General features: G+C 37.6%; 1 protein-coding gene across 2 annotated transcripts in view; it reads left to right on the forward strand.

Moving 5' to 3' along the window:
- Window positions 1-23,200, forward strand: part of ROR2 (receptor tyrosine kinase like orphan receptor 2) — a 158,320-nt gene that overhangs the window by 100,497 nt on the left and 34,623 nt on the right. For both annotated transcript variants that reach the window (XM_075078492.1, XM_075078493.1), the window contains exons 2-4: window positions 7,932-8,009; window positions 19,543-19,830; window positions 20,885-20,915. In XM_075078492.1, coding sequence (XP_074934593.1) covers window positions 7,932-8,009; window positions 19,543-19,830; window positions 20,885-20,915 — 397 coding nt within the window. The remainder of the gene's footprint in view (window positions 1-7,931; window positions 8,010-19,542; window positions 19,831-20,884; window positions 20,916-23,200) is intronic.

A 23,200-nucleotide genomic window follows, 5' to 3' on the forward strand; every position in this document is an offset into this window, starting at 1 on the left:
CACTGACTGCTGTTTTACAAAACAGACTACTAGTCTATCTTGGATCAGTCTGTGAAAACAAACACAGTAACATAAATGATTGCAATACACAGATTCCCTCTTTATGTATTTAACTGACAAAAGGATGTTAAAGTATAGGATACCAAATCTCTGTTAAGATGTATTTGAGAAATGAGGTCTCACTGTGCAGAATGAAGGCGGTTTAGCATTTGTGTTTGTTTGTAATTTTATTTTAAATCAATGGTAAATTTTCTGTCCAAACCAAATGATGAAGCCCTTTTCATTGCTACAGGTCATAAACCTCAAATCTACCTTTGTCCCCCAGTGTAGTTCCCACATTTTGCAGCAGAGTGTTTTTCCTGATACTGAAATGAAACCATTTCAATATAGCTATTAGGAAAAACAGAAAAAAAAACTGTAAAGAGGGGAAAATTCCCACTAATGGAACAAGAGATTTGCCTCAATAAGGAATGCTTATAAATTGTGGGAATTTATTCTGTATAACTCAACCCTGGCTCTTGTGAAAGGTTTCTTGTCTGTGTTTTCTACCAGCTTTCTGAAGGTTCTGTGACTTGCAGGCTGGTGTTGGTTTTACTTTAAATACACTTATTTAATGTTATTTTGATGTTATAACAGAGCAGGCTTAGAAAAGCTTACTCCCTTTCTAATGGTCTCATAGTGAGAGCATTTTATTACTATGAATTTAGCTGAAAGTAATTTTAGAGAGTTTTGGATGTCTAAAGAATGCATTTAAATTAACTAGTTAACATACTATCTTGTGAATAGTATGCTTAGAGAGCTGATAGCAAGCTAAGAAATGCCTGTTTTTCAGACTTCACAGTTGTAGGAATAGAGCAACTGCAACAAATAGTGCAGGTTGTTTCCCCCACCTTCAGCTATTTTTATGTGAGGCTGCAGCAGTCAAGCAACATGTGCTGTGGAAGTTCTAATCTGCCATCACTATGAAAGGGGCGCACTGATTTTATGCTACAAACTGCATCTTTTGTAGACTATTCACCAACCTTTACAGGTCTGCCAAGCCCACTCTGCAATTGGTTGCCAGGGGCTGCAGATGTTGGAAAAGAGAAATTTCAATGAAAGGCCCTGATTCAGCAACCCAAGCAGCCTGCCTCCCCCAGCCAAAGTAATCAGATTGGCAGCTGAATCAAAGGGTACAGTGGGCCCTTTGTTTGGGAGCTCCAGAGGTTAGTAATTGACAGAAGGTCAACAAAGTTTTATGAAGAAAAGAACAGAATATTAGAGGGTATTAGGCTGAAGAGAGGGAGTTTGGGAGTTTTATGTTATTGGAAGAAAGTTAGAACCTGAGTCAAAGGTTACAGCCGCAGGAAGCAAAGGTTGCATATTGCTGTTTAAATCTGAAAATAGTTTCAGCTCCAGAAACAGGATTATTGATGAGTGGAAGGAATGGCTGAACAGAAATCCGCAGTTTCCCTAATTGTAGCTATGTGCAATTTTTAGTGTTGAAGGATTTATTTGTAAGCTTTGGGATTTAACATACAATGGTAGAAGGATGGCTGTTTTCCTCATAGAACCATGAGACTGGAAAAGATCCTCAGTGGTCCTGTTTCACTCTGGGAGAAGAAGCATTAGCTGTACCTGTGCAGTATCATATGCAATAGATGCTTGCCTAATCTGCCACCCTGGAAAACCTTGTTCAATGAGACCTGTGTGTTTGAAGAATGGTAGCTCTCAGTCCATGCCTAATCAGCTTCAGACTAAGCAGACTTAGTAGCCATTCATTTTTTCTTTTTGTTAGTCCTGTTTTGTAGACCATCCTCATGGAACTAGGTGTAATATTTCAGTTTGACCCACATTCATCCTGAAATGGAATACAAAGAACTGGAGAAAGCACTCCAGGGCCTTACTAGTACTGAGTAAACTGGAAGGATTACTACTGTTTATGTGTCCCAGTATGATGCTAGTCTTGTTTACAATAGCTTGAGATACTGACTTATGTTCAGTTCTAATCCATGTAAGCTGATTCAATGTTGTCTTCTACAGTGGTTATTACTCATTTCTCTGCTTTGTTGTAAATGCTTAAAAATAACCTCTTTGTTCCGGTGTTTTTCCAGGAATTGAAGTTAAGCTGATGGGTTTATAATTCTCTGTCACTCCTTTTTATCCTTTTTAATAAATACTAGGAACTATTTGCAATTTCCCATCTTTTAAGATATCATCTGTGCTCTGCAAGAACTGAAAGACATTTATTAACTTTGCATGGCATTGCATCAGCCAGCCCTTAAACTGCTCTAAATTAATCAGGCCCACTCTGGTTGAAAATACCTGACTTCGTTATTCTCTTCCTGTGTGAGGCTGAGGCCTTTGTTTGTCCCTGGTATCAATTATGATAACTGCCTCCTTGTGACTGCCTTTTTGATGAAGATTAATGTATTGTTTTGATGTCTGCTTATGGCCATGAGCATTTTGAAATCTGCTTATTGCAATTACCTTTCAAGTAATGAATGATCTGTGAAGTCATAACAATTTCAGAGGGAAAAATTTAGCTATTTTATGATGAATGGTGTATGCCCTGTGAGTTGGCATTGTGATCAGTGGGCAATTCAGTTTTTGAAGTATGAAAGGGCATTCCTGTCTCAAGAATATAGGATGTTTGCTTATATATTTTGTTGGTCATTGGTGCCTAAAACAGAGCAGTGGGCTACATGTGCTGGACCCTGTCAGTAAGCAAATATTCCTCATATTTTCAGAAGGAGGGAATTGACAAAAGGAAGCATTTGTTATTTATATTCAGCTTGTAAAGGATTTTCTATACTACTTGTTTTCTGGCTGCAGTTTGCTATAGTAAGCCAAAGGAACAGAATGTATTTTGTACATTAGAAATATGGAACACTGACTTTAAATATGGTTTCTCTTTTGGAGTTGGGATTTTTCTTAAATTGAAATAGCTTTCCTTATTGCCTTCAAATGCTAAGAAATCCTTTTTGAGTGGGCAAGCAGTTTAAAAGAAGTGCTGTTTACAGGACCTGCATTTTACTTGACTGTGTGGTCCCTGAAGAGAGGGGTATTCCTGGGGATCTGACATGTGGCACATCTGGCACATACATTGTCCCATACTGGCATTCAGGCTGAATTCTTGTTATGTGGTCTTGTCTGGTCATGCAGTATGCAAGGAGGACAGACACTGGTGATCTTTTCTACCCGACACTATCACTGCAAATGTAAATTGAAGAAGTGGGTGTTCAGAAATAAGCTGTGATACATTTAACGTCTGAGTAGAGAACATATGCAAGTGAAAAATGTGACAGTAACCATACTGGAGCAAACAAGAGAACTATGCAACCCTGAGCCTTGGCTATGATGGTAGCAAAAGGGAGATGCTGAAGTAAAAGTGTAAGAAGAGGTCTGGTGTACGTAGCACTACTTTATGCTGGTTATTTACCTAGCCTCCATCCATTTTGCTCTCAGGGACTTCCTTGCCTGCATAGGATTTCTATGAGTTAGTTTGATCTGGATAGATTTTTCTCCATGAACTTGCCCAGTCTCACCTGTAGTCTATGTAAAGTCTGCCCACAGCCTAGCAACATCTTGTCTGAGAAAACTTCACCTTGTTTTAGCTTTGTTTTGAAATTGCTTTCTGCTGTTTTACCCTCATACTGCCATTTCTTTTACCAAAATTTGTCCATCCTCTCTACAGCTTTCATGAGTCCATATACCTTTACTGTCGTTGACCTCAGCCATCTCCTTCTCTGAGTGACAAATATTAGCACTGTACAAAACTTAGTTTATAACTTTAATTATCCTCACTGCTCTTTTCTGAAACTTTTCCAACTCTTCTATGCACTTTTTGAGATGAGTGGACCTCAACAGCACACAATGATCAAAGTATGAGAGCAAGCCATAGATTTACACAGCAGCACAATGATGCTTTCATTTTTAGTTTTTACTCCTTTCCTAGAAATACCCAATACTGGCTGGATTTGCTTTTCTTACTGATTCTGAGAACTGAGCTCAATTTTGATGGAACTAACTGTTCTGAATCCATGATCTTAGTCCTCAGTACTCCCAGTCAGTTCTGAACAAATCTTGCACTAAGAATAAGCTTTTCCCATGTGCACCTATTTCCATATGTCTCCATTATTCTTAATGAGGGCTGTCTTTACTCCCATTCCCTCTCTGCTTCACTTTCTTTAGTAGCCTTGAATATGAGAGTTTAATGTATACCCTTTAGCCATCTCTTTTTTGTCTTCTCCATTCCAGAAACATCTGGGCCACCCAAAGCCCAAAGCCCTCTGCCAGGAACTTTTTCAGGCTTGCAGTGTACGAGACTGTACGGTTGTTTTCTGGACATACCTGCACAGTTGTCCAGCCTGCTGTGGCGATTCCTTGTACACCAATGTGGATATGTTCACTGAGACACTTTCCAGACACCATGGTGATCAATTTGTCTTCAGTTAGCTGCATGTTTAGGAAGTAGCATGCTAATTGGCATACTTCTTCCCAGTGTGAGTTGATAATATCACATGTAAGGTTCAAATACTGAGCATTTATCTTCTTATCAGTTTTTGATACTAACTGCTTTGTGGGTTGCTGTTGTTTTGCCAGTTTTGCAAGTCTACGTTTTTCCGTAGTGGTGTATGACAGTGCTATATTTGTAATAGATATGAAAAAAGATGTGACTATCTAATATCTTTGTTGCACCTAAAATCAGTATAATGAGCACGTATATTGTTTCTAGCAGTAGCTGGTTACTGATCAAGACTGACAGTGGAAGTTGGACACCTAAAATTACCTTGTGGATTTTATTCTCCTTCAGGCAGTGGAAAAACACATTAAAATGCTGCCAGGAAAACATACAGAAAGCAGTAAGAAGAAAAGCAAAACAGGATATCCTTGCTGAGATATTGAATGAACAAAGAGGGAAAAGGGACGTAAGTTAAGAATCAGATGTGGACAGGAGGACAGTTGTGTAGGGGTCTTCAAACAAGAATAAGACTGCAGAGAGTTGGTGATGGCACATGATCAGGCTTGTGTCTGCACTACAGTAAAGGGAATTAAAGAAAAAATGACAACAAGAATTATTATCTGTGGATGAAATAATGAATTTACTCCTAGCAGGAAAAATGTACTAAGTTATTAATGCAAGACCAGAAAGACCTGAGAACAATATTCAACAAGAGTACACAGTTTTTTCCTTGCACTTCTTGACTGCAGGATTTTTTAATTGTTGAACTCAAGAGGAAAAGGTTTTATTATGTTGTAGTGACTTGTTGGTCTTCTGATCCAGAAGCATTTATGGTGTAAAAAACTTAATATTTCATATTGATAATAACTTTTTGGTGTTTCAAGTTGTGGTACAGAAACTTTTGTGTTAAAGCTTGGAATTCATAATAAATGTGGCTAAAGTGGAATTTTGCAGATTACAGAAAATATAGATGTTTCTTTAATCAAAGCAAGTTTAAGTGACAGTTCTATTTTGTATTTATAATTTACAAAGTACACAAAGAATTTTCAATTTTAAATTTGCTTATTTATGGAGACTCTGTGGGTAGGTGGTGTCTGTGGTTTGTAATTGTTCTCTGGTAAAGCACACCTGGCGATTAATGTTTTTTCCAGACAAACATATTAAGCACAAGAGTGAATCACACAATACTATTACTGAAACATTTTCAAATCAGCAAATGCTTTTGTTTCTTTCCATCTTTGTTTTGAAAATCTTTAAAAAATTAAGAGATACAGGTCTGGGAAGGAGGGAAGAGAAAGGAAGACATTTCTGTGCTAATTTAACTGAGCTTCCAATAGTTTTTTTTCTGTTGTGAATCCCACTAAATGACTGAAGAAATGGAAACAACTATTTTAAAGTTGAACATGTGGTGTTAAACCAAAAGTGCCACTCAGACCTTGGGCAGTTTGGAGTCTGGAGGTCTGAGTGTTAAGCTCCCAAGTGTCCCTAAGAATGGGCTTCTACAATAATGTTTCATCCTGTGAATACTGGTGGGTTATGATCACCAGAAAAGCCAAGTGCAAGTGCTTGTGGACTAACAGACCAGTTGCTTTTTCTACTTTCCTTTTCACTCCAGTGTCTCATCTTGGATTTATCTTCCTCATGGCCAGTAAATGTTGCTGTCCTGTTCTAAACATGTGCAATGCAGAGGAGGTCAAACAGAAGCAAGGGAATAGAGGTGAACTTGCCTTGCTGCCCCTTGGTAAAAATGAGATGTGACTTATCTCTGCTGAAATTTGACAGAAATATCCCTATCATGCATTCATCAGTTCACACTGAATCACACAAATCAACAAAATTTCTGTTCAGTGAAAAGTCAAGCACTGAGTCTGCACCATGGCCTCAGGGGTGTGAAGACGCACTGGGGCAGGATTTACAATGACAGTTTAAGATGCCACCACCTTGGCCACCCATTTCCATTTCTCTCTCCACTTTGCAGATGAAGACTATAATTTCCTTTGGCCAGTGCTAGGAGTGGCAGAAGACGATGTCTGCCCAAGCCTTAGCTGTTCCAATTTGAAAGATAGTGTCTTACCAAGGGTACAGCACCATCTTCACCATCACTGTAGTTGGGGTGTCTGGGAATGAGCACACAACTGAAGTGGAATCACTGTTACTGTCAGGCTAGGAACCTCAAGCAGTGGGAGATGAAGGATGAGATGAAGTAGTGACTAAATGGCAGTACTGTGACAAAATAAATACTTTCAGACCCAGCCTGCAGTAGAGGATGTCTCTGATTTCTGTGTTTCACCTGGTAAACTTAAAGGCAAGTTAAAATTTAGATCTCCTGTTCTCAAATAATGGGTAAAAATGTAAAGGACAAATAAAAAACTAGTCTTGATTCTTTTCTTCTTTCATAATGTGGTGAAAGATAGGGATGGGTTTACCTGTATTTGTGACTTGCAGTCAGAGTAGTGGTGTTTGGTTTAGTCTGAAGGAAAGGGAATGGGGACAAAAGGAAGAAGGAGAGCCTTTTCTCTAGTTTCATTTTACCCAAAATATTACCATGTACACCCCTAACAAATCTACAGAAAAACCAGACCTTTCACTTTGGATCCTTATGACCCTAGTTTTGCATGCTTTCTGGTGATATGCTGAGGTGATAAGGAACTTGGATAACTGAATGCAAATTAGGAAATACAAAAATATAGGGGATGTCATTTGAGATGTTGTTTTAGTAAAAGCACACCAATAGCTTTATCTGATTTGTAAGTTCAGCTCTGTTCCTCACAACACCATATTTTCAAAAGGGGGAGCAGACAGGCGAACCCCCATTTTATAATGATCAGGGTTTTGTAAGACCTGCAAAACCAAAGGAACATGGAATTATTTTTTGCTGTCTGCAGCAACTGCTGGCCAAACATTGTTTTTAGCTTGTTCTGATGTATGTTAGACATAAACAAGGAGGGCACACAAAAAGGTATCTGTACATTTCATCACCCGTTGGAATACTTGGCTAATGGTTATTATATTTTAATTTCTGGGAGATGTCTTTTGGGGATGTGGCTGAGAATAGGATAAGAAAGTCAGCAGAGTCTGACCTCAGGGAATCGAATCCAAACTACTGTAATGTAACTTCCAAAGCAGTTTTATGCCATTTCGTAACTGAGATTGTCGAGAAAGTTGAGGTACTGCTTAATTTGCTGGGCCAGCACTGCTTTTGTTTGTGTTCTTTGTAAAATTGTGTGAATTCTATTCCAGAAAGAACTGGAAAGTTTTTAATGCTGACCATATTTGCCAAGCACATAGTAACTCCACAACATAAATTATGGTAAAGTTTTCTAATCTGTGATGGATAAAACCTGACCTTGTTGGTAGGTGTTTCCTGTGTGCTACCCTGGTACCAGGATCTTGACTGAATGAGTTTGCTGAACTCACTGTCGTAATGATGTTTCAGAGAAAGATTAACTCAGAACCTCAATTCAGCAAAATCTTTTTTTGTCCCTAGGTGAAATGGAAATTCCAGATTCAAATGACCCCTTAGGTCATGCAGATGGACTTGAGAGACCGATTCCAACACCTAAAGGTAAAATTAATTGCAGTTACTTTTTCTTCCCCCACCGAAACATATACATACTTTAGAAAGGATCAGCAAGATCCTGTTATTATATGTTCACTTGATTTACCTGTGAATACAAGTCTGTAAGAAAGGCAGCCTTGTGTGACCTAATAATTCTGATTCTAAGCAGGGGTAGCAAGGTTACAAGAGGCTATAAAAAATAATTTTTAAGCATGTTCAGTCCCCCCACACTGAGGGATTAGATGTTTTCAAACATCCCCCAAACACAGAGAGCTATTATTACCTTCCTAGCATATTTTCTGTCATGTTGGTGCCATGAAAATGATTTAATTTTGTACAGTGCCACACTTGGCATCTATAGGTAAATCTTAAGTGTTAGTATCTCTAAATATCTCTGGTTTTGAGATAATTAAATCTAGCCCATGGCAACACAAGCATACTTGTGTTTTAAGTAGCTCTGAGCGTTAGTGATTTTGTTTTTTTTTAAACAGACTGTAATGGCAGAATTTCTAGTAATGTGTTAGCACAAATTTTTATGATACTTTATGACTTAAACTGTAGATCCAAATGTTATTCCTGGATATGAAGATGCACGTATTTACTGCAAATTTTGATTCCAATTACAGTTTGGTGCAACTTCCTAAAGCAGGACATTTTTGATGCTTAACCTGAAGAAACATGTTTTCTGACTTGTAGTAGAGACTTTGTTTTTGTATGGATGTACTGCTGTAGCGAAGTCAACTCCTATGCTTAGAAAAAATGACAGATAATCTTCATTTGAAGAGCTCAGTCTGCTTTCTGCCTTATCATTAACATTCTCAGGAAGATGAGCACATGTTGAAAGCTACAAAGCTCTGAGATGCTGGTCAGCTCTTCTTCTTGGAGCTTTTCTCTCAGAGAAACATAAATTCCTAGGGTGCCTTGGAACATAGTCTCTGTTCTCATAGATATCCAATGTCATGTAATCCTTATTGTGCTTCACCCAAATGCTGGTTAGATTTCTTACCTTCACTATGCTTATAAGAAGCTTTTTTCAGAATCTTCTGTTAATTTCTATCCTTAATTGGATAAAAGAAAATGTTTTTATGTTTGCATATCTCTAACCATGTTCCTACTGATCATCAGTGTGGGGCTGCGTCTCCCCCATTTGGGAGGAAGGCTTGATATACTCCTCTTCTCAACCCTTTTCCACTCCCTGAAGCTCCAAAATTATTTTACAGGATTAAACTTTGTCCTCCATTATGGGAATAACTTTCAGTAACAGCCATTCCTGTCAGCAGCACTGTATACTAGAGTTGTTTTATCCACTCCACACTCATGTACCCAATACTTTTGATGGGAAAGGTCCATGTTTAATCTTTAACTGCCTCTGACAGGCTTGTTTACTTGGCAAGTTGGTCCCGCTTTACTCTTTTGTTATGTCTGAGCTTTTAAGGGTAGAGACATGAAAGAAAATATTTTCTCATGTGACATTACTTGGTTAAATTCTTGCTGAGGAAGGAGTTGCAGTTATTTCCCTTTTTTGCAGGGCCACAGGCAATACCTGTCTGAGGAAGTAATTAATCAAATCTCAAACATTTCTACATCATAAGGATTTTGTATTTCCTTCAGAAAAAAAGAGACCCTTGTTCTTATATAACTCATTGGTATAGGATCAGTTGTTAGTTTCCAGCATGCCTGGTCTGGAAATGGCCTCATTTTGCTTCCCTTTTGTTTTTATGTCTACAAAATTCTCCAAATAAGCAAAAATCCCTTGGCTGACTTTTTTGTTTCTTTGGTTAGAATGTTAACCCATGTTTTTCCGTATCAAAATGAGGTATCAATTTTTGTTTCAAAATATCATTGGACTGTTCTACTTCAGAGTTTGTGCATACCATTGAGACCATTAGAGAGTCCTGCTATTTCTTCCATCACACCAATCTTCTTGCTCTCCTTGAGAAATGTTTAGTTATTCGGATTTATGATGTCTTTTTTTTTTCTGATTGTAGAATAGGCCCAAAACAAGCATGAAAAGAATAGTAAATAGGCTTTAATAATGCCCAGAGTTAAAGCTGCTTTAGAAGTACTAAGAGTATAGATCACTCTATTCTCTAAATCCTCCAGAAGCCCTGAAAAAAGGTTCTGCCTCCAAAGAAGTAACCAGGTTAAGCGAGGTATTATTAATAATGTGCACTTAAAAAGAGTTAGGATTCTCTTCCTAAAAGTGAAGCTAGCCTTCTGATAATTGATGGGAGAGGACCATGACTTGGCTAGGGCTTTGAGGAGAATTTATCTTCCCGTTTGCCTTAAGTGAGCACCTGAACCACCAAAAGAACACTGCCTCTGAGTAACGTTTCACTGAAAACCAGAGCAGAACAGTGAGTATTTGCCATAGAAGAACTTAGGTCTGCTTTGGAATAAAAATAAAACGATCTGAACACAAATCTCCTCCCAGTCCACTGCGTCTTTGCAAAGATGATCCTTTCCCCAATCTTGATTTCAATCAAGTGTCTCTCGGTGGCTTTCTGTTTCGCAACAAACACTCTAACAAACTCACCCTGGTTCCTAAAAAGCCTTTTTCCCTTGCTCAAGAGGCAGAACCATGTCAGCTCCATGGTCCTTTCCGGAAACACCCAGGCTTGCTGCCAGCTGGGCCTTGTGCTGCTTTCTGCCCACCTTCCCACAGTCAGCTAGCTTTTCCTGCTGGTGATGCTGGGAAAGGAGCAAAGTCCTCTTTCTCACTGCACCAGAGGGTTGGCCAGGACAAGGCCAAAAAGGAAGCTTTCCTTTCTGAAGCCCAGAAGAAAAAAAGAACATATCCATTATTCACAGATAAATACAAGATTTGTGGCACAAGCCAAAACCAAGTTTTTCTTTGGTGATGAGCACTCTTGGTACATCATCACAGAGGGTCTCACTGCTTGCAATCTCTTAAAACAAGTCTGGGGAAGGTATTGAAGGGTAAAATATGAACTTTTCATGCTCAAATGAGCTGCCAGTAAAATCTTGCATCATAAATAATGTCTGGTGATGGGAATGTTAGAAAAATACACTCTGATATTTAAAGAAGTGCATGAGTAAGTGCGACCTGCAATAGCTGAGACATTGAGTGAGCTGGATTGCTCCAGGAGATGTGATGCCCCAAGCCTCTGACTGTAACTGTGGTTTCTGCACAAGTCTGGGACCTTATTCTGGTTCAAGAGGTACCTATATGATAAATCCAAGTTATGACTGGACTATCCTGGTTGCTTTGACTTGACATAAGGTAAACTGTCAGGAATCATTAATATATATTCTAAAAGTGGTAGCTTTTTATCCATGTGACTGGTGACCCAAAGAACAGTCCACCTCCTAACTTTACCGTTGTGCTCCAGATATTAAGATCTGGTCCTAAATGCGCAGTAGCCTAGGACAGGTGGTACCTGCCTCTTCACAGTCTCACCTGGGGATTCAGAAAACAAGAACACAAAACCATTCTACCCCTTAGAATTGAATATCTGGGCTAGGTAAGATCTTCAGCCCTTCATGTATGAGAAAATACTGCTCAAAAATAGGTTTCCTTCTGCTAATAAGAGAGCCTAAGCCCACCGATTTCAGTGTGGGGGAAAACGTGCACATTGTGGCAGTATTTCAAAGCTAATTCCACTTCATCCTGAATTGGCTATAATTTGTTCCAGAGTATATTTGAAGTGCATGTGATCCAAATCACTTTATTTTACATGCTTCTGGATGCATTTTTGTAAATTGAGATCACAAATAGTATGGAAGGTGGGGTGCAAATAAGGGGATTAAATTAGACTGTAAAGGTATCAGTTCATCTGGAAACGTTATGTGATGCTATATAACAATGTAGTTTCCTTAATTGCTCATGTATTTTGGGAGAGCTGCCAACATCCTTTGCATTTCCTAACCTGGCTCCAATATGTTGTAGATTGCTCATCTTCATATTGTGGTTAAACAAAACAACGCAGTGAAGAATTGGGAAGACTGTTTTGTAGTAAGGAAAATGGTCTGTGTAAGAAGTCATGAGTCTTAGACTTTGCTCTCCCTTTACTAGGTTGGTGTTTCTCAGTGTAATTCTAGTCCTGATTTACTTGTGGAAAGAGTCACTTTACTGGTCTCCCACCACCTGCTAAGGTGTGGTGGTGTGCTCCATGTGCCCTAAACTCTTGTACTTACAGCAGTGTTGCTATACGCAGCTCTAGAAAGAAATGCTTTGAATTTCAGCAACTTTCGTGTTTGTTTTCTCTTACAATAGTGCTCAGTTCTTTGATAAGCCCAGAACACTCTGCAACTCTTTGATATTCTTTATAGATTACCTGTCAATTCTGTGAACACTTTATACTTATCACTGTAATTTGGCAATTTGGCAACAGTGTTGTCTTCCTCAAATAATTTCGTGTTAATAATCAGTCATTCCATAAGCTGATGTATGTTTCCTAGGTGGAAAATTTTGTCTTACTATAGAGGATTATGAATTCACTTCTGGTGGAAACATCATTAGATTAATTACTCAAAGTATTTTCCCAAAAGATCTTTTGTATTGGATATAAGATTATATTAGTCTTAAAATGACATCACAGAAGGCTATGATTTGAAAGGGTTGTGGTGAGAGGCACCATGTCCTTTATTTATGTCTAACAAAATGAAGAGTTATTTGAAGACAAAAGTGAAAACAGGAGGGGAGAAAAAAAAGAAAAAGCAAGCAGCCAAGGGAAAAGAAATCCTACATTGTTTTTAAAATAAATCATAACACACATATTTTTAGTGGGTTTGAACATTAGAAAGTTTTATGGTATGAGTCTGAAAATCCTCTAAATTGTATGCAGTTATGCAGACAAAAAGTGTTTGGTTTTTTTTTTAAACAGCTGATTTTAAATTTTGAGTATCTAAAAGCAACACTGCTGGAAGATGTGATGTGTTCTGTAATACCAAACAGAGGGGTTTATGGGATTTTTGACTGCTGGATCTAAAGTTATTTAAATACATATATATGTCTTATCGAGAACTGTGTATTCTAAAAAGATAAAACATTTATGTAATTATTACTACTTGCTCTGAAAAGATTGTTGTATCTTCAGGTATCTAGCAATGTATGACTCAAAATTTCCTTTCTTTTTATCAGAAATTGGACATTCAGTATTTGTTTCCCTTGTGCACTGCAGAAAGAAAAGGGAATCAACTGTTCCACAAAAATGGATTATTATCTCATTGTCTCATATCCTCATTATCTCAGGAACACAGAAAGATGTGAAACTCAGTATAGTATACATATTACCACTTAGCCCGTGTGTGAATTTGGGAAGTCACTTAAACCCTCCTTGCTTTAGTTTGTGCATTTGGAAAATAAGGTTTATGATATCTTCCCATTTCATAAGATTTCTATATTCATAATGATTTAGAGTCCTGAGATAAAAAGAGCTGCAAACTTTTAATAATTGCTATTGATGGAGGCCATCACGAAGCTGGTTTGCAAATTATGAATGCACAATTATTTTTAAAATCTTATAGGGAAAAAGGAACAACAACAACAACAACAAAATGAATAGAAACCAAAACTCGACTTGAAAGCAGCTAAGGCATAATTACCTTGATCTAAAGTAACTAAAGAAGATTAAATATTTTTTTTTAGAACGATCTTAAAATTCAGAGCTAAGATCTTAAAACAACAGATGCAGAGCAATCATTTTGCATTGTGTTTATGCCAAGCATAGCACATATGGTTTCAGCCAATAACTTGGACATCTAAATGCCAGAATAATATAAATAAAACTAAGAAAAAAACCATGCATGAGAGGTCTCAGAGATAGTCGCACCCTTTAAGTTTTTAGCTTAGTATCTGTTCTTGTGTGTATCTTGACAATGATTTGACATATACAGGAAAAGTTTATTTTTATATTCTTGCCAAAACATGTAAAATAGACCTGTCATCTTAATTTTGATTTGCTGTGAGATTCTGTTTTATATATTTTCATCAAATGTATTCCTTTTAAAAATATAAAGTACTGGCAACCTAACAAAGGCATTTCAAAATATGAAAGAGTTTTGCCAGAATTCATGTCAGTCATTTCCCCAAGCTACTTTACTCATAGGGTACATAGATTATGATAGTATAATATATCAATTAAGTTGTGTTATCCTTTCATAGCGTCTTGACAGAACAGTTTTTACTCTGTTCAAGCAAAATAAATATTAGTATTGGTTGTACATTATGTTAAAAACCATAATAAAAGAGAAATTTAATTTAGAACATCTCTGCCTACAGCAAGTGCAGAAATCTCCACTAGATAGCTTTTCCCTTTGAAGTACTTTAAGCTAAGCCAAAACCCAATGAAGGCAAAGGAAGCATTTTCCTTCATTTCAATGACCCTTGGAACTAAGCCAGAGTATAGAAAACAGTATATAACAGTAGTATTTGTGTAACACAGAAAATAGCTGGACATTATGCTCAGATTTAAAAAAAAATTCTATTTGGTATCCATATCCCAAATGAAATATAATTGTTTATAATATGTCATTTACAGTTTAGTACTGCTGTTTAGACATAGCAAGCCCAAATTCTTTTATAGAGAGCATTTATTCTTTGTTTCAAAGGTATGCCAGTATTAAAACAGATTAACAAATCTGTTCAAGTTTTAAGAAATTCTAGTTGACTGATACATAACACAAAATATAGGACACAAGTTAAATACAAGTTCTAGCGCCTTCACATTTCATTTTCCTCCATACGTGTCCAAATGAATATTTATTAAGAGAGAAAGAGAACTACACTGGGAAAAAAATTGCTTTATACCTTTTGAGGTCCCAATTTATCCTGGAAAAGTTTGTTTTTTCCCAAATCATTGCATCAAACTGGCAGCCACACAGTGTTTGTCATGAGAAGTACATCACAAAAAGTAACTGCAGAAATTAAATAAGGAAAACATTCTTAAGAACACGGTTGGTTAAATTTTCCACTTTGAAAGATTCGCAGTTATGGGTTATCTAAAGTGGACACCAAATAACAGAGGAGCACAACAAATGGCTGCCCACTCTGTCATACAATTACTTCAGTTTCAGTAAGTATATAAACACCAGACTTTAGCATCATTTCTCAAATAGGAAATGAATATAGCAAATAGAAATTGTGTACTTCAGGGTACAGACAGAGACAGTGGATAGTCAGGGAGTTGCCCTACTGCTCCTAAGCTGCTCTGCAGAACTTTGAAGAAAACACAAGTGCTTCAGAGTTCAGTAGGTTACAATATTTATTACTTGATTTGTAATAACAGGGTGATAGAGAACACTGCAGAAAATGCCTGTAAAATTGGCAGGAGAAATAATGAACTAAAGCCAAATTCTGACCTCCAGGAAATGGATTCAGTTACACTGACTGCAGGGGAAGTGTATCTAATCACACTGCATCTGAATTAATCCATAAATCTTTGGTATTGCTTTAGGTGGTAATAGTTTTGTTCTGGTTATTAATAGGACCTGATTCATAAATTCATACGAAATATTTTGGATTCCCTAAAAGCTATGGACCAAATTACTTCCTACAGTAACTCTGGTTTAGTTGGTAAAACAGGAAGGTCTAACATGAATTTAATCTTGACTTAATAACATCTGTTGGTCCTAATAAGTAAATTCAGTATCTGTTTTCATCCAAATTTTTTTAAATGACTAACAAAGTGAAGACTCAATGTGGCTCATTTTAAATCAAGAAAAGTGAAACAGCGGTAAGTGTTTGAACAAGCTATAAGCTGACGAATGACACAAAAACTGACCAATGGCACAAGAACAATGTAGACCTCTGTGTTAAGAACAAAGAGTATATCGAAGAGGTAGAAGAACCACAATCTCTGTCTGTCAACTTACAGCGCTTAAATTGGCCCCACCTTTATAAAAAGCATCTTTTCCACCTTTTTCACTTCCTAGGAATCAGGAGCACCTCTGAGCCAGATGACTGTACCTTTGTGCTGGCTCCATGCTGGAAGTGACCAGCTTCTGAAAAAACACCTTAAACCCATCTCCTTTGCCTCCTTTGTGTGAGCACCTTCAGGCTGTCCCCAAGATTGCTGAATCATAGACCCATAAAACCACAGAACAGCCCAGGTTGGGAGGCACTACAAAGGATCATCTGGTCCAACATTTTTTGGGAAAGGGAGCCTAGACAAGATCATCTAGTACCCTGTCCAATCACATCTTGAAAACCTCCAGTGATGGGGACTCTACCACATCTTCGGGGAGGTCATTTTCCATTGAATGATTGTTCTCACTGCAAAAAATCTATTTCTCCTATTGAGATGAAACTTGCACCCATCACCCATTGTCTTCTCCATGTGGCTCCTTGTGAAGAGAGAGTTTCTGTACTCTTTGTAGATGCCTACTAAGTATTGGAAGAATTGTGATGAGATCCCCCTGACCCTTCTTTTCTCCAGGTAGAAGAGACCTAACTCCTCCAAGTCTTTCCTCACAGGCCATGTTCTCCAGCCTTTTGGTCATCTTTGTAGCCCTCCTTTGGACACTCTCCGGTCTTTCTGTGTAATTTTTGAATTTTGGGGTCCAGAACTGGCCACAATACTCTGGGTGTGGACTGACAAACACTGAGTAGATTGGGATGATCACGCCTCTGTCTCTCCTAGTAATTGCAGATGCAATTGCGATTGCAGCCCAGGATCCAATTTCCTTTTGTTGCCACAGCAGCACTCTGATGACTCATGTTCAGCTCATTGTTCACGAGGACCCCCAGCTCCCTTTCAGTAGGGCTGCTCCTAGCCACACAGGTCCTAGCGCTTACTGGGCTATTCCATTATTCTGACCCAGGTGCAGGACTTTGGATGTGACCGTATTAAACTCCATAAGGTTCTTGCTTGTCCCCCTTTTCAGTCTGTCCATGTATCTCTCTAAAATGGCTCTGCCCTCTGCCCACATCACCCCCCAGTTTAGTCTCATCAGCGAACTTGGTGAGGGTGCTTTCAGTCTCATCTTCCAAGATATTTGTGAGGATGTTGAACAGTGTGGGGCCTGGTATTGATCCCTGGGGACCCCACTTGTGACAGGCTGCCAGCCTGAGTAAAAAACATTGATCAACGCCCACTGTGTGTGGCCTGTGAGCCAAATTCCTACCCATCTTTCAGACCACACATCCAATCTGTATCTTGCCAGAACTGTTCCTTGAGTTGGTGCCGCATTGTGGCTCCACTCCTCTTCCACCCAACAGCTCAACACCATTACTATGACCAGATGTCCTTGCACTTCCTCAATGCCCCTGTTGTTTTGCTAGAAGTAGAAAATTTTTTCAGCTTTTCCACTTTCCCACTTCATTTCATAAATTGACTCTTCTGACTCAATCAGTATTATTGAGCATGACAATTCGTTCTTTGAACATATTTCAAATAAATGCAAACTAACTTACTTCTTTTCCTGACTGTATACTCTGCCTTGATGGTGCTGATGAGAATAGACTACACAGAGATTATGAAAAGGTGGCAAAATAAGTTGTGGTGCTCCCTAAATAATGAGCTAAGAATGAAATAGCCATGGAAATTCCTTTTCTAACTTGTGGTAGGATTGATCATGCTTTCTTTCTTACTGGTAGAAATGCTTGTATACATGAAATGTTGGCTTACTTAATAGCTCTAATCAATTGCTTCTATTCCTTATATCAACAAGGTAATTTGCTGGTTTTCTGTTCCCTGTCACAATGTCATTCTAGTCTTTTTAATTCTGCAGCTATGAAACGTAACTGGAAACCCCAACAAATTACATTGGTGTGGCATAACATTGTGGAAAGCATTCGTGTACTTTTTCTCCCTGTTTTATCAGGTGTCTGAAAAGAAGTACTTTCTTGTGTTCTGTCAAAATGTTTTAAAATCTACTGAAGATTTGTAGACTAACAACAGGGAAAACTAATGTAAAAGTATATATAGACTAATATTTTATGAGGAAAAAGGATGACAAATTAATTTTCTAGTGAGTTTGCGATGTCATGTGGAGATTATATATATTTGGGTTTCCTTCATTTTCTATTTAGTGACGTATTTTCATATTATTCTTTAAAGCGGGACTGCTTTTGAAAGGCCAGTGGTAGAGAGCACTGATAATACTTGGGAAAATCCAGTTTTCCAACAAAGTCTGGCTTTGCAAGTTCATTATAGGCTGATGTTTCTACTGCTCCCCTCTCCAGTGCTATACCTAGCCATTACAGAGGAACTGATTTTCATTGTCATGTCAAACATAAATCAAAGCAAAGCATCAATTTTCTTAAGGTATTTCAGCAATTAGACTGTGAATGTTGACCATTGCATTACTGGTGATAGATTCCTGCACAGTAATATGCTATTTCCTAATTAAACAACTGCAAAATAATTTAACTGATAGGAAATGACACATGTGGACATCCATCAAAGTTATTTGATGTTTGGATTCAGTTGACATAAAAATGTAATGTAATATGAAGTATTGCTGATGCTCTAAGTCTAGATGGTATAAATTCATCAAAACAAACATATGAGCATGACAGCTAGATACTTTTCTTACTTGTTTTGACAATGTGACTTGTACTTGTCACATTATTATTTCAGTAGAACTACATGCTTTCAAGCTTTCAACTTGTGAAATGTGTCAGTTGCAAGAGTCCTAACACCGAATTAAATTTAAAAATAATAACCTACAGAAGTTTTGATTGTCTTTACAGTGTTGTTCCATCAATTATTTCTTTTTTTTATCACTTGAGTTCCCCAATACAGCATACATGCTTCTTGATAAGCCCTTTCCTTTCAACAAACCACTTAGTGCTTTTAGTTTCCATTTATAAAACTAAACCCATGAAACCTGATTACTCAGTACCCATACAGACCTTTCTTTAACCAATTTATCACTATTTTAGGTCTTGGTGTAAAAAAATGGCAGCTATAATCAATTTAAAAGTGCCCTCTGTATCACAGGTTACTTCTGAAATTGAGACATCCTTTCTTTAAATTGAATGTGAGACTTCTCATCTTTAAAATTCAGTTGTAAGATAAACCTATCCAAATCGGGCTCATCTTAAGATTTTCTTGTCAGATGAGTATCTGGCAATTAAAATTAATATCTAAAAGTAACTTTTGCCATTTTAGTTATTTTTAAGACAAATATATAACCATGTAAGGAGATTAGGTGGTAAAACTATAATTACATTCTAAAGGGTTGCAACTGGATTGCTTTTTTTATGGAATAAGGGTGTATTTTCCTGTTATAACATTAACTGTTTCCCAAGAGATGTAGAAACTTAACAGAAAAAGTCATTATTGCTTCAGAATAGGTGTCCACAAAGGGAGTTAGATTGCAATGGTATTAATTCGTGCTTGACATTCTGATTGGCATCCTTACCTGCAGAGAAACATGAAGTCAGTCATGAGGGACAAATTGGAGCGTGATGTTGTGGTGTCCCCAGGACAGTTAACTGCATTTTTTTGGAGTATAAGCTTGAAAAAAACCTGAAACCAATACCAAAACCTCTCTTAAAGATGTGCCTTTGGGCAGTCTTTTATCACAAGCCAAGTGAAGTTTGATCTCTTCTGACCTTTTACCCTCTTAGGTTACTTCCTGACCTTTTTGGAACCAGTAAACAATATCACTGTAGTCCAGGGGCAGACAGCGATCCTCCACTGCAAGGTAGCAGGAAATCCATCTCCGAATGTCAGATGGCTAAAAAACGATGCTCCAGTGGTTCAAGAGCCAAGACGGATCATCATCAGAAAAACAGATTACGGTTCCCGTCTGAGAATCCAGGATCTGGATACTACAGACACGGGATACTACCAGTGCGTGGCTTCAAATGGGATGAAGACGATAACTGCAACAGGAGTGTTGTTTGTAAGGCTCGGTGAGTTCCTGGCTTTTGTAATTACTCAGACTGCTTTATACACTAGGTATTAGTTTTCACAACAGCATAATGAGAAATGAATTTGATGTTTTAAGAAGAATTGTCAACACAAAAGAAAATAAATAAAGCCATTGCCTGGGGCCTCTCCTCCAGTGCATAACTTCTCAGTTGAACTCGATACCCATTTACTGGTAATAAAAGAAAGTAAATGCAGATGGAAAGGTCTGTAAATACGTAGTGAAGAAAAAATTTTAAAGCGCCAGTATGAAGCACAAAAAGGTAACATTTCATTGCCTGGAGTTTTCACTCTACTGCTGAACTCAGTTTGTAGAAAAAATCTGAAGGGAAGAATGAGAAGCAGTTTTCTATGTGATGTTCATGCTTGTGAAATATCACGTCTGTACTGCTATGTGAATCCTGGCCTCAAATTTTGCCCTTTGACAGCTGAAGGTACACCACACCTTTCAAAAAGTACTTATATTGCACAAGATAGACTTAATCATCCAGCCTGGAAGACAAGCTTATATTTCCATTGCTTCTGAAGCAATGGGGAAAAAATTCCAGAGACATTTTCCTAAAATTTCTTCAAATTGTGTAATGGAAATAGCTAACTCCGCAGTTTAGTTTGTGGTGATTCATTAAGTGCTGGATGTTGGACCTTGTTCCCGCTGTGACAAAGGTTAAGAGCATGCCCTTGTCATACCATAAACTCTGATAATAAGGCTCAGGTGGGGCTTATTAAGAGGTAAGTGATGTGTCAAGATAACACATTTTTTTTCGAACAGCCTGTGTTTTTACGGTGGGAGATATTTTCTAACAAAAATTAAGTCCACTCAAGTTGCTGCCTGAGCAGACAGAAAATTCATGTGATTTTTATTTGTGGCTTTAAAAATAGCAATATATAATTATGTGCAGGAACGCAGAGGGCTTTGTTTGAATCTTGAAACAAACCTTCCTTAAAGAGACAGTTTCCTTCAGATTACTATTGACTTTTTATATGTTGTTGTCCTTGATTCAAACTTGCCAGCAATGTTTGTTTGTTTTATGTTTACAGGTCCAACAAACAGCCCAAATCACAACCTTCAGTAAGTACTTTTTGGAAGATTACTTAATGCACTCTAACCAATTTTGTTCTATAAGAATTTATTTCATAAACTCAGTAAACACTGCCTGTAACCACAGTGTCCTTGCTAAAAATACCTAATTTGATCAAAAACTCACAGAATGGATAAAGTTTTTCAGAGAGAAATAGCATTGTGTTACAGTTGGTTTTGGTTTGATCAAATTTTCTTGAGCAACTTCTGCTTGCTTATTTCATATTTTGCACAAGGAAAATACCACTAAGTCATGATGTTTGAACAGGAATTGTTTAGAGGGCAAGTATGGGCTGGAAGAGTGGTTAAAAATGAATGGGTAAAATGCTTAGGTTGCTGCGGTTGTAAATCTACCCATGTTATATTATAACTTGAAAAGTCAGATAAGACTAGAATCCTGTCTTTGAGTAGCTACTTAAACCTTCTGTTTGTTAGTGTCATTTTGATGCTTGGTGGTGATTTGGTGAATTTTGTTAGCTGCCTGGGCTCACTTTCTGACCCAGTCATAAGGGTGAAAATAGATCAGTCTGTTTCACCATTTTTGCTTCATGTGTTGGTTTTAATTTAAATACTACATATTGTAGAATTTCTTTAAGTTTATCAATTAATGGAGTGGTGGATGCAGTCTGAGGCCTTTCTATGTGTTAATGGCATAAAATTAGTGTTGTTGATGGACTAATTAAAAATTAAGAAAAGTAAATCTGTAAGGACATATGGATGCTTTTCAGAGTATATTATTGATCACTGTTTGTAATCTCTGAACTCTCAATGGCTTGAATGGAAATACTTTAAATAACTGCAGTGGACTGACCACTAATCCATCCATCTTACATGTACCTCACTCAGTCGTCTTATATATATAAAAATAATACCACATGGTACACATTCTTGTATTTTATATGCACAGAAATGTAAATTAATTTAAAGGATTTCAATGTTATAGGGATTTAACAAGTTTTCATATTTTTCTTAAAATTGATTGCTAACTATTTGAAGATTAAAAACAGCTGTTCATGACAGAGTACAAAAAAATATAATAATTTTTGTAACCACAGAAATCCTACTTCAGATCTTGCAGAATCACAGACCAGTAGGGGTTGGAAGGGACCTCTGGAGATCATCTCGTCCAACCCCCCTTCTTGAGCAGGGACACCCAGAGCAGGGGGCACAGGAATGCATCCAGGTGGGGTTTGAATGTCTCCGGGGAAGGAGACTCCACAACCTCTCTGGGCAGCCTGTTCCAGTGCTCTGGCACCCGCACAGGAAAGAAGTTTCTTCTCATATTTAAGTGGAACTTCCTGTTTTCCAGCATGTGCCTGTTGCCACTTTTCCTGTCACTGAGCACTGAACTGAAGTTCAAAGCACACTTCACAAACGCAACTCTCAACACAAGGTGAAAAGCTGGGAACCAAGTTTTACATTGATTCGCTTTTTGTTATTGACCAGATAATTAATCTTGTATCTTTTGGTTCCCCTAGAATTTCCCAAACTCTTCTCCTGTACAGAGTATTAACTTATTAATATTTTACAAATATCAACATAAATTTAAAAAATCCAACTGATGAAGGGGAAAAAAAAATAGTGGGTGACATATATTTCTTAATTACATGCCCCCAAAAAGTGGAAGTGAAGTAAGATTCCCAAGCCATCACTCTTTTTGGCTAGGTTTTGAATGGTTGACTATTCAACCTTTGCTGGTTTTGAACTCTAAGTTAAAACAAAGAAAGAAATAACAACATTAAAAAAAATACTGTAATTTGGATTATGACACCTCTAAATTGGTTTTGTACCAATGGTATCAGTGGTGGACCTGGAAGCAGTATTGTGCCATCGTTGTTTTGGACCTGCCATTAAACGGTGAAATGAAGAGTATGCTGCTGGTAGATTTTTTTTTTTTAATATCAACTAGATTGAGGAGAAAGCTGAAACTTGAGAAAAACGATCTCAGATCAAAGGTCTAGTGAGAAGTCGTGAGGGATTTATCATATGAGGTCCAGGGTTTTTCAGGGATTATAGACCTTTGCCTCATTGTATGCCTGCTCCTGTTTCAGTTTTTTTTCTCTTTCCTACTTAACCAGGTTTTGCCCACCTTTCCAAAGTTCCTATCCTTCTTTTTGATAGTCTTTCTTTTTTTATCTCTTATGCCTCACATTTTTTCCCATATTCCTCTGCACCGTACCTTCTACCTAGTCTTTCAAATGAAACGCCATAATTTGGCAGTATTATTTTTTCTTTTCAGGAACTGATTATGATTTTTTTTTACTGAATATTTTTGA

The sequence above is a fragment of the Phalacrocorax aristotelis genome, chromosome Z (genome assembly GCF_949628215.1).
Source record: "Phalacrocorax aristotelis chromosome Z, bGulAri2.1, whole genome shotgun sequence".
NCBI lineage: Eukaryota > Metazoa > Chordata > Aves > Suliformes > Phalacrocoracidae > Phalacrocorax > Phalacrocorax aristotelis.